This window comes from Elephantulus edwardii, unplaced genomic scaffold (genome assembly GCF_000299155.1).
Source record: "Elephantulus edwardii isolate Elephantulus edwardi_28Jun2011 unplaced genomic scaffold, EleEdw1.0 scaffold00121, whole genome shotgun sequence".
Taxonomy (NCBI): Eukaryota; Metazoa; Chordata; class Mammalia; order Macroscelidea; family Macroscelididae; genus Elephantulus; species Elephantulus edwardii.
In genome coordinates, this window is record NW_006399871.1 from 487,358 (window position 1) to 500,607 (window position 13,250).

The 13,250-nt window shown below is 49.5% G+C and overlaps 2 protein-coding genes across 2 annotated transcripts; one reads left to right on the top strand and one right to left on the bottom strand.

The window, feature by feature from the left end:
• The first annotated feature begins 5,940 nt into the window (after positions 1-5,940).
• On the top strand, positions 5,941-9,378 carry TMEM115 (transmembrane protein 115). Its single transcript, XM_006892863.1, has 2 exons — positions 5,941-6,791; positions 9,174-9,378. The coding sequence occupies exons 1-2, from the start codon at positions 5,941-5,943 to the stop codon at positions 9,376-9,378; spliced, it is 1,056 nt and encodes a 351-aa protein (XP_006892925.1).
• A 1,480-nt stretch (positions 9,379-10,858) lies between these two features.
• On the bottom strand, positions 10,859-12,654 carry LOC102861638 (cytochrome b561 domain-containing protein 2-like). The gene is made up of 3 exons (XM_006892864.1): positions 12,528-12,654; positions 12,023-12,060; positions 10,859-11,362 (listed from the first exon to the last, which is right to left on the bottom strand). Exons 1-3 carry the CDS (start codon positions 12,652-12,654, stop codon positions 10,859-10,861), a joined length of 669 nt encoding a protein of 222 aa, XP_006892926.1.
• Positions 12,655-13,250: the final 596 nt, after the last annotated feature.

The following is a 13,250-nucleotide window of genomic DNA, read 5'->3' on the forward strand; positions in this document are numbered from 1 at the left end:
GTTCATATTTTCACTTCAAACAGTTCCCATGCACTGTGTCTGCCCAATGGTGGGGATTGGGTAGCAGTGATGACAGGTGGCTTTGATCTCAGAGTCCCGCCCACCACTCAACTGGGTGTGAATGCCACTGTAATCCAGGCCCCAGGGGAGCACAGGGGATAATGCTTTTAGAAGGAAAAGAATGAAAAGCCTCCTGGAGGCTCCAGACCAGACCCAAAAAGGAAGAAAATAGAGATGAAATGTGAATGTGAGTTTGAAGGAAGAGGTTTGCAGGAGCCTGGGGTGTGACCCACCCACAAGCAAAAACTGCAAAAGGAAACCTGGGGGTCCTCTCTCACATGGAAACCCAAGTCAAAATGAGTATTTGCAGAATTTCAGGCTTTGTTAGTGAAAGCCAAATGTCTATACCCTTGTTCATTTTAAACTTATTCCTCTAACAGCCAACTCGAGTTGGTGTGGCTTTTGCATTCTTTTCAGGGAAAGAGGATTATAGCTACCAGCACTGAAATTTCCATCTGGCCTTTGTTCTTCTCAACAAAATTTGACACTTGGGGTTCAGAAGGGGTTCTACTGAGGGCTTGAGTTCCTCAGTTGCAAGGAGGCCTTTAACCTTCCACCTGATTCCTCACAGTCATGGTCATGGGACCCCATATGTCTCAGACCTGTGTTCCACAGCATTTCCATTGACTGATTTTTTTTTAAACAAATTGGCAAGCCTTTCCTCCTGACCATCACTTCAGGGGTGAGGGGCCAGGTAACAGTGTACCCACATTCTTCAGATTAAACAATTGAGACCTAAAGAGGAGAAACTCTTTCTTCCCAAGTGGGAAGGAAAAGAAATCATCAAATGTTTAGAAAGGATGTGTCAGTGGAAGGAATTGGATGCTCAACAGAAAGCATTTCTCTCAAAATCTAGGAAGCTCTGGTAGTGAAGTCTTTTAAGAGTTACACCACTAACTTAAAGGCCATACCTCTTTGGTATTCAAGTCCACCAGCGGCTCTGTGGGAGAAAGAGGGCATTCTCCTCCTGCGTAATCTGCAGCCTTGAAAACCTGCTAGAAAGTTAACTATGAATGGAGTCTGACTCAACAGCAATGAGGCTGAGCAAAGGCCTTTTCCTCCTTCTTCCACAACCCCCAAGACAGTTTTCATGACCCCCAAAAGCAGCTGTGAAGTTCAATTTGCCAGATAAATACAGAATGCCAAGTCAATTTGTTTTTAAGATAAACAATGATTGATTCTTAGTGAAGTGTAACCTGATAGTAGAGGTCCTTATCTAACTTCACAAGAGAGGAAGAAAATCAGCATCAGCCCAAACAGACCCCTTTGAGGTAGAAGTAGAAGTCTGAGATGCCTCTACACTTTTTTCTCACTTATTTTTTTTCAATAGTTGTCTCCAACATCCCTTAAGGCAGCCCATACATGCAACAGGCTGCATACACTGCCAAGGAGTTGCTGTTCACAGCCATTGCATCCCTGTCCCCACAGAAAAGGAGGACGGTCAGTTTAATTAGCTGCTGCATACACTTTTTTTATAAAAAACTGATGTTGCACTCTCTACATGTAGCTTTCATCTAATGCCTCTTCCAGTGTTATAGCTCTGTCTCCTGAATCTCAGAGGTTTGCAGTACAGGGACCAGCCCTAAGTCCAAAAGACACACTCCCTGCTCATGATGGTAGTGAGGTTCTCCCCTCAGCCTCTGAGTTTAGCTTTTAAGTCCACATAAAAGCGATTTATTGCACTGTACTAGATATATTTTAAATAGGGAGTCTGTTTGTGTCCCAAGGGTCCCAAAGAATGAAATAATTTTATAATTATTAATAATGAGACAGACTACCAGGAATGATATAGAACACAGAGTGTGAAAAACAGAGGGCCAACAGTTCCCATGACTGAAGGCCCCAAGCCATGCTTCTCTGAGTATTTATTTAGAATCATAAGGAAGGTAAACAAAGCAAAATCATAAGGAAGTACAAAACAAAAACAAAGGATAATGGTGAAGTCTTTTACAGATAAGGCCAAATTCCTCTTTATGCTAATCTCAGGAGGGAGGGATTCAGTTGATAACAAACTAAGAACAATGTTGACTCTTAGGGAACACCTTAGTGCCACAAGGTGACCTTCAGCTTGTATTAAGCCTCCCTCATTTCCTGATATGTTGTTGTTATGTGCCGTCGAGTCACCTGCGACTCATAGCGACCCTATGTACAACAGCCAGGAGGCAGTCGTCAGAACAGAGCAAGGGAACACTGCATGGTTCAAAATTGAGAAGGGCGTACGCCAGGGATGCATCCTATCTTTTCAACCTATATGCAGAACAGATTATCCAGGAGGCTGGGCTCTATGAGGAGAAATGTGGGGTCAAGATTGGTGGACGATTTATCAACAATCTGCGTTATGTGGATGACACAACCCTGCTTGCTGAAACTGAGGAGGATGCGTTTCCTGATATAGCACTTGGTCTACTATTAATAAATTTGATATTCGGCTTCCCTCACGTTTGATGCTTTGGTTAAGCATTACTCACTTAGATGCTCCAAGGAAGAAAGATCTGGCACTCTTACTATAAGAATTATTTATACCTTGGAAAATTCTATGGATGTTCTACTATGCTACAAGGGTTTACTGTTGTTGTTGTTATTATGTGCCATTGAGTTGACTGTGACTCATAGTGACCCTATGTACAACAGCCCTAAGCCATTCTCTATCCCTTGCCTATCTTATTGTCTCCGACATGCCTAACCCCATCACCCCAGTGACTGAAGCAATCCATCTCATCAAGGGTCTTCCTCTCCTGCACTGTCCCTCCACCCTCCCAAGCAGACATCCCTCTCCAAGGACTGATTCCGCCTTGGAACATGCCCAAAGTATGTCAGACGAAGCTTCAGAATCCTTGCCTCCAAGGAGCTGTCTGGCTTCACCTTCTCCAAGATGAAACTGTTTGTTCTCCTAGCAGTCCATGGTACATTCAACACTCTTCTCCAGCACCACAGCCTAAAGGCATCAATTCTCTATCATCCCTACTCACTGTCCAGCTCTCCAGTGTATAGCATGCAATTGCAAAGACTATAGCCCAGACCAGACTCTTACTATAAGGATTATTTATACCTTGGAAAATTCTATGGAAAGTTCTAATATGCTGAAAGGGGTTATTGTTGTTGTTGTTACGTGCTGTCAAGTGACCTGCAACTCATGGCCCCAAACCCTGCTCTATCCCTTGCCAATCTTATTGTCTCCAACACACCTATCCCCATTACCCCAGTGACTGAATCAATCCATCTCATCAAGGGTCTTCCTCTCCTGTGCTGTCCCTCCACCCTCCCAAGCATGACATCCCTCTCCAAGGACTGATCCTGCCTTGTAACATGCCCAAAGTATGTCAGACGGAGCTTCAGAATCCTTGCTTCCAATGAGCATCCTGGTTTCAAGCTTCTCCAGGACAAACATGTTTGTTTTTCTAGCAGTCCATGGTTTATTCAATACTCTTCTCCCGCATCAAAGCTCAAAGGCATCAACTCTTCTTCTATCATCCCTAGTCATTGTCCAGCTCTCTGAAGCATAGTAAGTAACTGCAAAAAGCATGGCCTGTATCAGGCACACCCTAGTCTCCAGACTGATATTGTTGCTCTTCAGTACTTTGGAGAGGTCACTTACAGCAGACTTTCTCAATGCAATTCATCTTTTAATTTCCTGGATGCTAGTACCAAGAGTGTGGATTGTAGAGCCAAGCAAACTAAAGCTGTCAACAATCGCAATCTCTTTATCATCTATCATGATGATTGGCCCAGTGGTGAGAATTTTTGTTTTCTTGATATTGAGCTTCAATCCATATTAAAGGCTGCAGTCTTTGACCTTCTGCAGCAAGCAGGGTTGTCTCATCTGCATAACGTAGGTTGTTGATGAGTCTATTTCCAATCCTGATGCTACACTTCTCCTCATAGAGCCCAGCCTCCCAGATAATCAATATAGATTGAAAAGATAAGGAGATAGGGCACATCCTTGATGCACACACCTTTCCCAGTTTTGAATCATGCAGTGTTTCCTTGTTCTGTTCTGACAACTGCCTTCCTGGTCCAAGTATAGGTTTTGCATAAACACAATTAAGTGTTCTGGGAGTCCCATTTATGAGTCACAAATTGGCTTACCATTACCAAATAAATCAGTACCACATAGGCCATTCTCAAACTAAAAATTTAAAAACATGTTGCTATGTATCATTAAGTTGGAAGTGGCCTTCCTGCGGGTTTTCAGAGGCAGGAAATTGCATGGAAGAAAACTACCTATTTTTCCCCCCACGGAGCAGCTGGTGGGTTTGAACCTTCTGTCTTTGGATCGGTAGCACAGCTCCTTACCACTAAGCCGCCAGAGCTCCCCTTTGAAGTATGAAAAAAAAAAACCCACCAAACCTAAAAAAATATTGCCCATCTTAAATTAAAATTTAACTTAAGAGTCTTCTGTGTTGATTTACAAAATCTGTCAACCCTTCCCTAGAATGGCAACCCCAACTCCAGACAAAGACAAAAGATGTGAACACTTTATAACCTGGAAGGCTCTGCAAACAGCAGTAGTTCTACTTCGAACAGTAGCTAAGAAGAGAGTTCTGAGCGTTAGATAAACATTTTGTCATAAAAGTCTGTTAATCATATTCCTATTTCAAACAAGTGATTCCATATGGAAAAAAATCAGTTTGCACACGACACAACCTGCCGGAAGCCACAGGGTGTGCCTGGCTCAGGTTTTGGGGGAGACTTCTCTTCCTCTCAGAAGTGACCAGAAAGTTTCTAGTGGGGAGCGAACTGAAGACATCCCATCCTCACTCTTTCCAAGACAAAGACAGGAAACCTGGGTTCTTGTCGCAGTTCTAGCTCAAGTAGAGCCTGAGCAATATGCTCTTACTTCCATTTTACACACGTGTTTTCTCATTGTAAGAAAGTCCTGTCATTATCTGCATTTTACAGAACATGAAAATTAGTTTCAATTAAACTCCAGGAACTTGGCCAAGGCCGCAGAACTGCCAAGGGACAAAGCAGGGATACCAGCCTCGATCGGCTACCATACACCGGACCACTGAGACTCTGGAAAATTTGCACACACAAGGACCATAAGGGAATCCTTACTTACAAACCTGCCCACAGGGGCACTCTTTTAGATGTTCAAGTAAAAGCCACGTGGCGCTTTCCAGGGAACTGCCAAGTTTATACCATGGGCACTTTTCAAAAAAATCTTCGAAGTTCATTTCCCGTCCTCCACCGCCCGAGAAACTAGGAAGGCGGCCTTGAGAACTACAGCTTCCGGCAAACCCTGCTCTCACCAGCGATGGGAGCTTTTGGGCGCATGGGTTCCTGGGACTTGTAGTTCTACTCAGAATCCTAGTTCAGCCCATCCCGGAACTCCATGTCCCAGCATGCCACGGAATCGGAAGTCCAGAGCTCAGAAGGCATTCCTCTTCCCGGGGACGCGCAAGCGCAGCGCCCCTGTTTGTCGCCCCCCCCCCCCGAAAAGGGAGGAGGTGCTCTCGAAGTCAAGACGGAGGCCGGGCCGGAGCTAAGCGGACTTAATTCGGGCCCAGTACAGGGTGTCACCCCCGCGCGCGAACCGATGGGACGCAACTGGATGGAGGAGGCCAGTCCCTGAGATCAGCAACGGCCTGGTCGTCCTGGCGCTGATGGTCTATAAGGGGTCCAGGCAAGCGTAGCTAAAGCGCCCCAAGGCCTTCCTTCAGGTCGGGAGCGAGGGTCCTAGGCCCGGCCTCGCACCTAGGTCCAGGTCGGGGCCGTGGGATCGGTGCCCGACCAGACCGGAAGTGGAGTTTTCAGTAGAGCCATAGTCCAGTGACTAGGCCGGGCCTGGGCCTCCCGTCTGGGGCCGTGTTGGAGCGAGGCCCCGGGGAGGCCCCGAGCCCACCAGACTTTTCCACAACACCGGCGCCTGCCGCCAAGATGCAGCGTGCCCTACCGGGCGCCCGGCAGCATTTGGGGGCCTTCCTGGCCAGCGCCAGTGTGGTTGTGAAAACCCTGTGCGCGGCTGTGCTGTTCCTCTACCTGCTGTCCTTTGCTGTGGACACGGGCTGCCTGGCGGTCACCCCAGGCTACCTCTTCCCTCCCAACTTCTGGATCTGGACCTTGGCCACTCATGGGCTGATGGAGCAGCATGTATGGGATGTGGCCATCAGCGTGGCCACAGTGGTGGTGGCCGGTCGTTTGCTAGAGCCCCTCTGGGGGGCCTTGGAGCTGCTCATCTTCTTCTCAGTGGTGAACGTGTCCGTGGGGCTGCTGGGGGCCTTCGCCTACCTCCTCACCTACATGGCTTCCTTCAATTTGGTCTACCTGTTCACCGTCCGCATCCATGGCGCCCTGGGCTTCCTGGGGGGTGTCCTAGTGGCGCTCAAGCAAACCATGGGAGACTGCGTGGTTCTGCGAGTGCCCCAGGTGCGCGTCAGCGTGGTGCCCATGCTGCTGCTGGCACTGCTGCTGCTGCTGCGGGTGGCCACGCTGCTCCAGAGCCCGGCCCTGGCTTCCTATGGCTTCGGGCTGCTCTCCAGTTGGGTCTACCTTCGCTTCTACCAGCGCCACAGCCGAGGACGCGGGGACATGGCCGATCACTTTGCTTTTGCCACCTTCTTCCCCGAGATCCTGCAGCCTGTGGTGGGACTGTTAGCGAATCTGGTGCACAGCCTCCTGGTGAAGGTCAAGATCTGCCAGAAGACAGTCAAACGTTACGACGTGGGCGCCCCGTCCTCCATCACTATCAGCCTCCCAGGCACAGACCCTCAAGACGCCGAGCGGAGAAGGTACTGGGGGAGCTTCCAAAGTCTTGTCAAGCTAGGCTAGCAGATTCAGAAAGGAATACAACCCAGTCTTTGGTTTTCAGGAACTCAGCATTTAGGTGTCTGGGTTCCAAGAGGTGTTTTCCAATGTCAGAGACTGAAAGGAGCTTTTCTCATCACATCAGCCATTTACCCAGCCTCTGGAAATGTCCAGTTTCCTCTGGTACTGGGCGAAGGGTTAGTGGAGAGCCAGGTAATCATAACCCCAACTTTGACATGGCTCGACAAATCTTGGAAAATCCTGAATCTTGTACATGGCTTCTGCAGGAACCAGAGATAACCTGTTAGTTCCTCTTCCCTGTGTCCATAAGAAGCCACCGTGATTCCTAAATGTTAGAGCCTTTCCTAGACTTTAATCCAGATTCTGTGATTCTCTGCCACTTATTCTGGAGAGGGGAACTTAGGGTAAAGGCATGTGTCACCAAACCAATAGGACAGGCCACGTGACCCACCAGGGAGTAGATGATGACCCTTTTGTTGCCTGTAAACCAACCTGTCCACACCAGAGGAGTCCCACCTGAATTATTCACTGGATGCACCTTGGCCAGGGCAGGACAGGTATTTATAATCCCAGTTCTGCAGACTCACCAGAGAAATGTCACAGCTTCTGCTAGCCCACAGCTCCATTCCACCAACATACTTGAATCTTTTGAGACAATTACTTGGATAGTGAAATCCTAGGCAGGCTGTATCCCTACTTTCTGTATTTGTCAAAAGCAGAGCCTTTGCTTACCTGTAAAAATGTGTTCTTGGCTGGAAGGTTCATGAATTCACCTGCAGGTATCACAGCACTTATGGTGTTGAGTGTGGGAAATATCTCTTCCTTGAAGGACTTACAAGGGTGGTAAAGGTCACAGTTGACAACCATGGTTCAGGGTGGTGGGAGTCATAAAAGTATACACAGCATGCTGCAGACATAATTCTGGTCCCTACAGCTGATAAATCCTAAAGATCTGGGAAGGCTGGAGCTAGAAAGCATTAGACTTGTCTTCAGCAATTCAGATGGGGCTAGACGTCAGGGTAGGGGTCCTTCTTTGGTAAGAAAGTTAGCTCCAGCATTCTAAAACCTCTTCCCAGGCCCAAGCAAATGGACAGGGGGAGACAGTTTCCAAGGAGCAGCAGGGTGGAGAAGCGGAGTTCTGGCACAGCCTGTGGTTGCTCACTTAAATGAGGGTGGGGTTGTTTCCTCCCACCAGCTTGACATCTGTCTACAAGCCACCTCCAGATCCAAAGGGCTACTACTAGCAGAAGGAAGCCGAGTTTCCTGTCTGCTTGACCTTTATGAGGAAGTAACTGGCATGCCACTACCTCTGCCTCTGCGGGCTTTTGGCAGAGCAAGGAAGGACTTCTCTGAGATGTGGCCTGGGTATCAGCAGACAAGGACTGTCTTATCTGTACTCAGTAAATTGTACTGTATCGGTACTGTAAATTGCTGTGTGCCAGGTTAGAGCACAGGGTTAAGGTGTCCCAGGGCCTGCTGTCTCTGCCCATTTGGCCTCTCCTTACAGGAAGATTTTGTTCCCTACTGGAGACTAGAAGGCTATATAGACTGCCCCTCATACTACTGGTGGCACCAGATTTGGTGGCACCAGAGGTCCACGGTGGCCACTATTAGAAATATTTGCCTGGCAGCATGGGCACTCCACCCTCCTGGTGGTCCCGAGCGCCTCATGAGTATATGGTCTTCTGATGGATTTTTCCATTTCTGCCAGAAGTGGAGTTTGCAAGGGTCTGCCATATGGACCAAGTCAGCCTATTCCCAGCCCATGTGGCCTATTTTTCTTTTCCCACAAGGGTTTAGCTAAGCCTTGATCTAGCACAAGCCCAAGTGGCTTTGAGAATTCTTCTGGGAAGGAGGATGTTAGTCAGGAGGGTTAGACTGGCCCAGGTTGGTTGAGAGCCAAGATAAGGGGCTTAAGCCCCAGCCTTCCCGTACAGATAGGTGCCAGGAGGCTCAGGACATTCTTGGCCTGGAGAAGGAAAGTGATGACAGAGACTGGACAGAAGTTCACATATCCAGAGACCTAGGCTTTTACCCATCCACTCGGGCACCAGCTTTATCCACCCTGAGGTACTACATTCAGAACTGTGTTAGCTGGCAGACAGCACATTAATCTCAGCCAGGTGAAGTCTCTCATCTATAGAGGGAAAGGTCAAAAGCCTTTGGGTCTTAATTCTGATGGCAGAGTAGGCCCCTATTCAGCCCCCACGGAGCTCCGAGTCCTGCAGAGATTCTAGGGAAGAAGGCTAGGTTGCAGTTGGAGGATTCATTCTAATGGGGGAACACTGCATAATATAAACTAAGGCCAAACTAATAGTGACCTGTCTTTTCTCTTCTGGCCCCAGGCAACTGGCCCTGAAGGCCCTCAATGAGCGGCTGAAAAGAGTTGAGGACCAGTCCGTCTGGCCTAGTATGGATGATGATGAAGAGGAGAACAGAGCCAAGGCAGACAGCCCCTTACCATCAGACAAGACCCCCACATCCGCAGGGAAGGGGGCTGCCCCAGAATCCAGCTTAATTACCTTCGAGGCAGCGACCCCGAATCTGTAACTCCAAACCACCCCAAGGGCAGCACCTTCCTTCCTGAGCCCTCCTCGCCACCCTCAGCTACTCCAGTACCAGCTCCTCTGAGGGGAAGGAAGACCTGTGGAAGGCTTCCACAGCCTACTGCTGTTTGTCGCCAACACTACCCAGGCCTCTGGATACCTGGTTTCAACTCCAGATGACCACTGTAGCAGGCATGGGGCCCCTGAGGCATCAGCAGCCCAGGCTCCATCTGAGGTAAGACTGCCTCAGCAGATGGCCTTCAGCAACTGGCTGCAAGGACACTGGTGCCTCAGCTCCTGTGCTGACCCTCATGCCTGAAACTGGTTGCTGAGAGCCCTAAGCCAAGGCAAGGATCTGCCAAAAATATTCTGGGGGCCTAGCCAGAGCAGGAACCAGCACAATGCTGCACATCCCTGCCTGCCCCCAGACAGACTGTTCATGTCAGGATTTCTGTTTCCCTCTGATGTGACTGCGGCTGCTTCTGGGTTGGGACAGCCACAGCTCCCAGGTATTTTCTACAGGACCACTTGAACGGGCCGCCAAGCCCAGCCTGGCAGTATCAATAAAGCAGTTCTTTGAGATGTGGCTCCTGGGCTCTGTGAGACCACCTTGGGCAACACCCTTATTATGCCCAAGTGTGACATTGAGACTTGACTTTGAGTTCAAGGGCTCAGCCCCCATAGCTATGGCAACTCCAGCTGGATAAAGGCCTTCGATCCCTGTGCCCCAACCACACCCCCGCTGCCAAGTAACCTGCCCAGAGCTGTCACCTCAGACCTGAATCTTTTTTGTGTCTTTCAGTGACCTCCCATCACCAGTCAAGGAGGCTTCAGGCCTCTACCCAGGGTAGTTGAGGATTAGAGACCTCTGTTAAAAGTTGTTCCCTGGCTTATCTCTATGATAAAGGGTCCAGTGCTGACTGACCCTTATCAATCCTTATCAATGCGGAAACCTGCAGCCCCCATCCTGTCCGTTCCGTTCCGTATCTGAAGACTCCACAGAGTGGCTGTGCATTCACAGCTGCAGCCTTAGCCCACTTGTATACATGATGGCTCCCTCACCTCAAGGCACAGCCAGGGACAAGGGTCCCCATCTTGTCCAGTTTCCTGTTTTTTTTATGCCGATAGCATTAGTGAAAACCATCCCCCATTCTGTGCTGCTCCTGCCATCCAGTCTTTTTTCAGTCATTTTTATTTTTTTTTTTTTTAAAAAAACCTTATAATTTCTGGAAATACCAGCACTGATTTGCTGGGGAGGCAACCCAGCTTCAATCAGACACATGATCCGTATCCTCCTCTAGGTCCATGGAGAGAAGCAGCACTCCAGTATAAATAGCAAAAATGTCACACACAGGCCTTCTCCCATCCTTGACAGTCCCAGTAGCTGAGGTGTCGCTGGGAGATACCTGGAGAGTCCAAGAGGTCCTAGGCCCAGCTTGTCAACTGAGGGGCAAGTCCAGGCTTCTGTTAAACTAGTGGGGGGCTCATGGCTGGATCCTCTTTCGATACAAATAGGCGTTGCTCACCTGATTCATGATGACAAGGCTGGTGATGACAGGACAAAGCACAGCCAGGTACCAGGCTCCACCAGTGACTGTAGCAGTGAACCATAGTGAGCGCATACCCAGCAAGAGGCTTGCACTACCCAGAAGGTAGCCCACCAGCCCTGAAGTGGCATGATACAACTTGAGCTTGGCCAGGGGCCATCTGGGCAAGAGCTTAGGGTACAGCAGCCCGACTCCACCTGAGCACTGCAGCCCCGCCCACAGTACAGCCAGCAGCCCTGCCCAGCCATGCCATGTAGTCAGGTGGGCTTTGCCCTGCTGCTCCTTGTTGAGGACGATCAGGCCCAGGCCCAGCAGCGCAGACAGTAGGGCCAACAGCTGCAGCACCCAATGACAGCGTGCTCGGCCCTTCCTTGAGAGGGAGCGCAGCAACGAACTTTCAGGAGAGAACACTAGTAGTGCCTCGGTCATCAGGAAGGAGAACTGAGGAGACAGGAATGGGAGATTCATGTGAGCGTGCTCAGAGAGGAAGAGGACTTCAGATAACCCTCTATATGTTCAGCAAAGCTGGGCTCATTTCTCTTATTCTCTCCCTACTTAGTATCCATTTAGAGGGACAGGAGTGGAGAAGCCCATCTGGGAAAAACCTCTTCCTTCCCTAAATAATCAGAGAGAGAGGGTCCCTCCAGACTAGGTGCCATTCTGAAATGTCATCTCTGCTGTTAGCCAGCAAACATGAGGTTTGAGATGTGGCAGCTATAAATGATTCATGAGCTTTGTTTCTCTGATGGGAGCTGGATACAATTTCTGGACAAGAGGTGGCTACATAGGTGCAATGTTTCAGCAAAAATTAGATGCCTTGCCATAAATTATGGTTGAGTGGACAAATAAGTAAAAAGGGACACAGGAATATCCAAATTTTCTAAGTTTCCTGTCTTGCCTAGAAGTAGGTTAAGCTTCATTTTGTACTTAGACAAATTTCACCAATTTGACCTCGGTCATGAATATCCTGGTTCAACTCTGGGATATAAATCATAAGCAGGAGTTGGTGCATGCAGAAAGAAGATCCACTAGACTTCAAAGGCCGCCATTTCTGTCCGAGCTTCCTCCCATCCCCCAGTGCTACCCAAGCCCACTACTTACAGCAAGAGACATAAACACCGGGTGCCAGGAAAATAGGCCTGGAACAAGAAAAGACAATCTAGTGAGGCCAAGTTAAGAACTCAGCTATGCCAGTCCCTACAGATGACAAACTGAGACAGCTCATCATTCAAAAAGGTGCTGGCAAAACAGGAGTCCCACCTTACTGCAACATACTGACCCCATACCTGATTGACCCCACAGTCTCTGGGCCTAGAAGCCCATGTTTAGATGCCTTTTTCTCTGGCAGACCTAGCTTCTTCCCGGAGCAGTCAAGTGGGGTACCAGGACGAGGATACTAGATGCTTTGTGGGGTCTTGGTCTAGCTGACAGAGCCCCACCCTCACGCTACACTCCAATCATTCCTCTAGCATAGAATGTCCCTTCAGCTGACCCTCAGCCTGCTCATTCCGTTCCTCCGGAGTCAGGACGAAGACTGCCTGTTGCCCATGTTACCCAGGAAGAGTGGGTCTTCCTTCATAACACACTCACTCTGAACACTACTTACTGGAGCCAGGCCTGGCAAGCACAGCCACAAAGATGGTGAAGCCCAGAGCCAGAAGGTGGGCAGCAGCCCCAGACGCCATGCGCAAAACTCGGTAGATGTGCGATTCGGTCTCCACAGTCAAGGCCATGACTAAGCAGGGCCGTGGTGGTAGCCTGAAAATACAGCGGAATAAGCAAAGATCTCAGGTGCCCACTGCCCATTGTTTAGGACAGGAATGCCACCTTCTCCCAAGGTAGTAAGATGGTGCCAAGGCAGGCATTAGATACATTTACAACGTGCCAGTTGAAGGCGGAGGCCTGCACGAATTACCTGGGCAGGAACTAACGCTAGCCCACCTTTCAGGTAGCATATGCAAGGCTGATAAGACTATAAATCCCAGAGTGCACCATGCCACTACCGGGAGAGACCACTAGCTGAGAAGGCGTGAAGCACTACGGGAGTTGTAGTTCCCTGCAGCGGCCCAGGTTTCAAACATGAATCCCTTCCCGCACAGTGTCCCCAGGTCCAGCTGGCATGCTGCACTTCCATGCTAGGGATTCGCTTACCTCACCCACAGCGCCGACCCGACACGGTGGAGTCCTCCGGAAAAGCCAGAATCTTCGCGGCCCTTTCGCGCGCGCCACCGCGTAGTGGAGCAGCTTCACTTCCGGGTGCGACGTCCTCCCACCCGAGACTTCCGGGGACGAGCCTCCAGCCCCGCCTCTGAGTCTTCGGGCTGCGCAG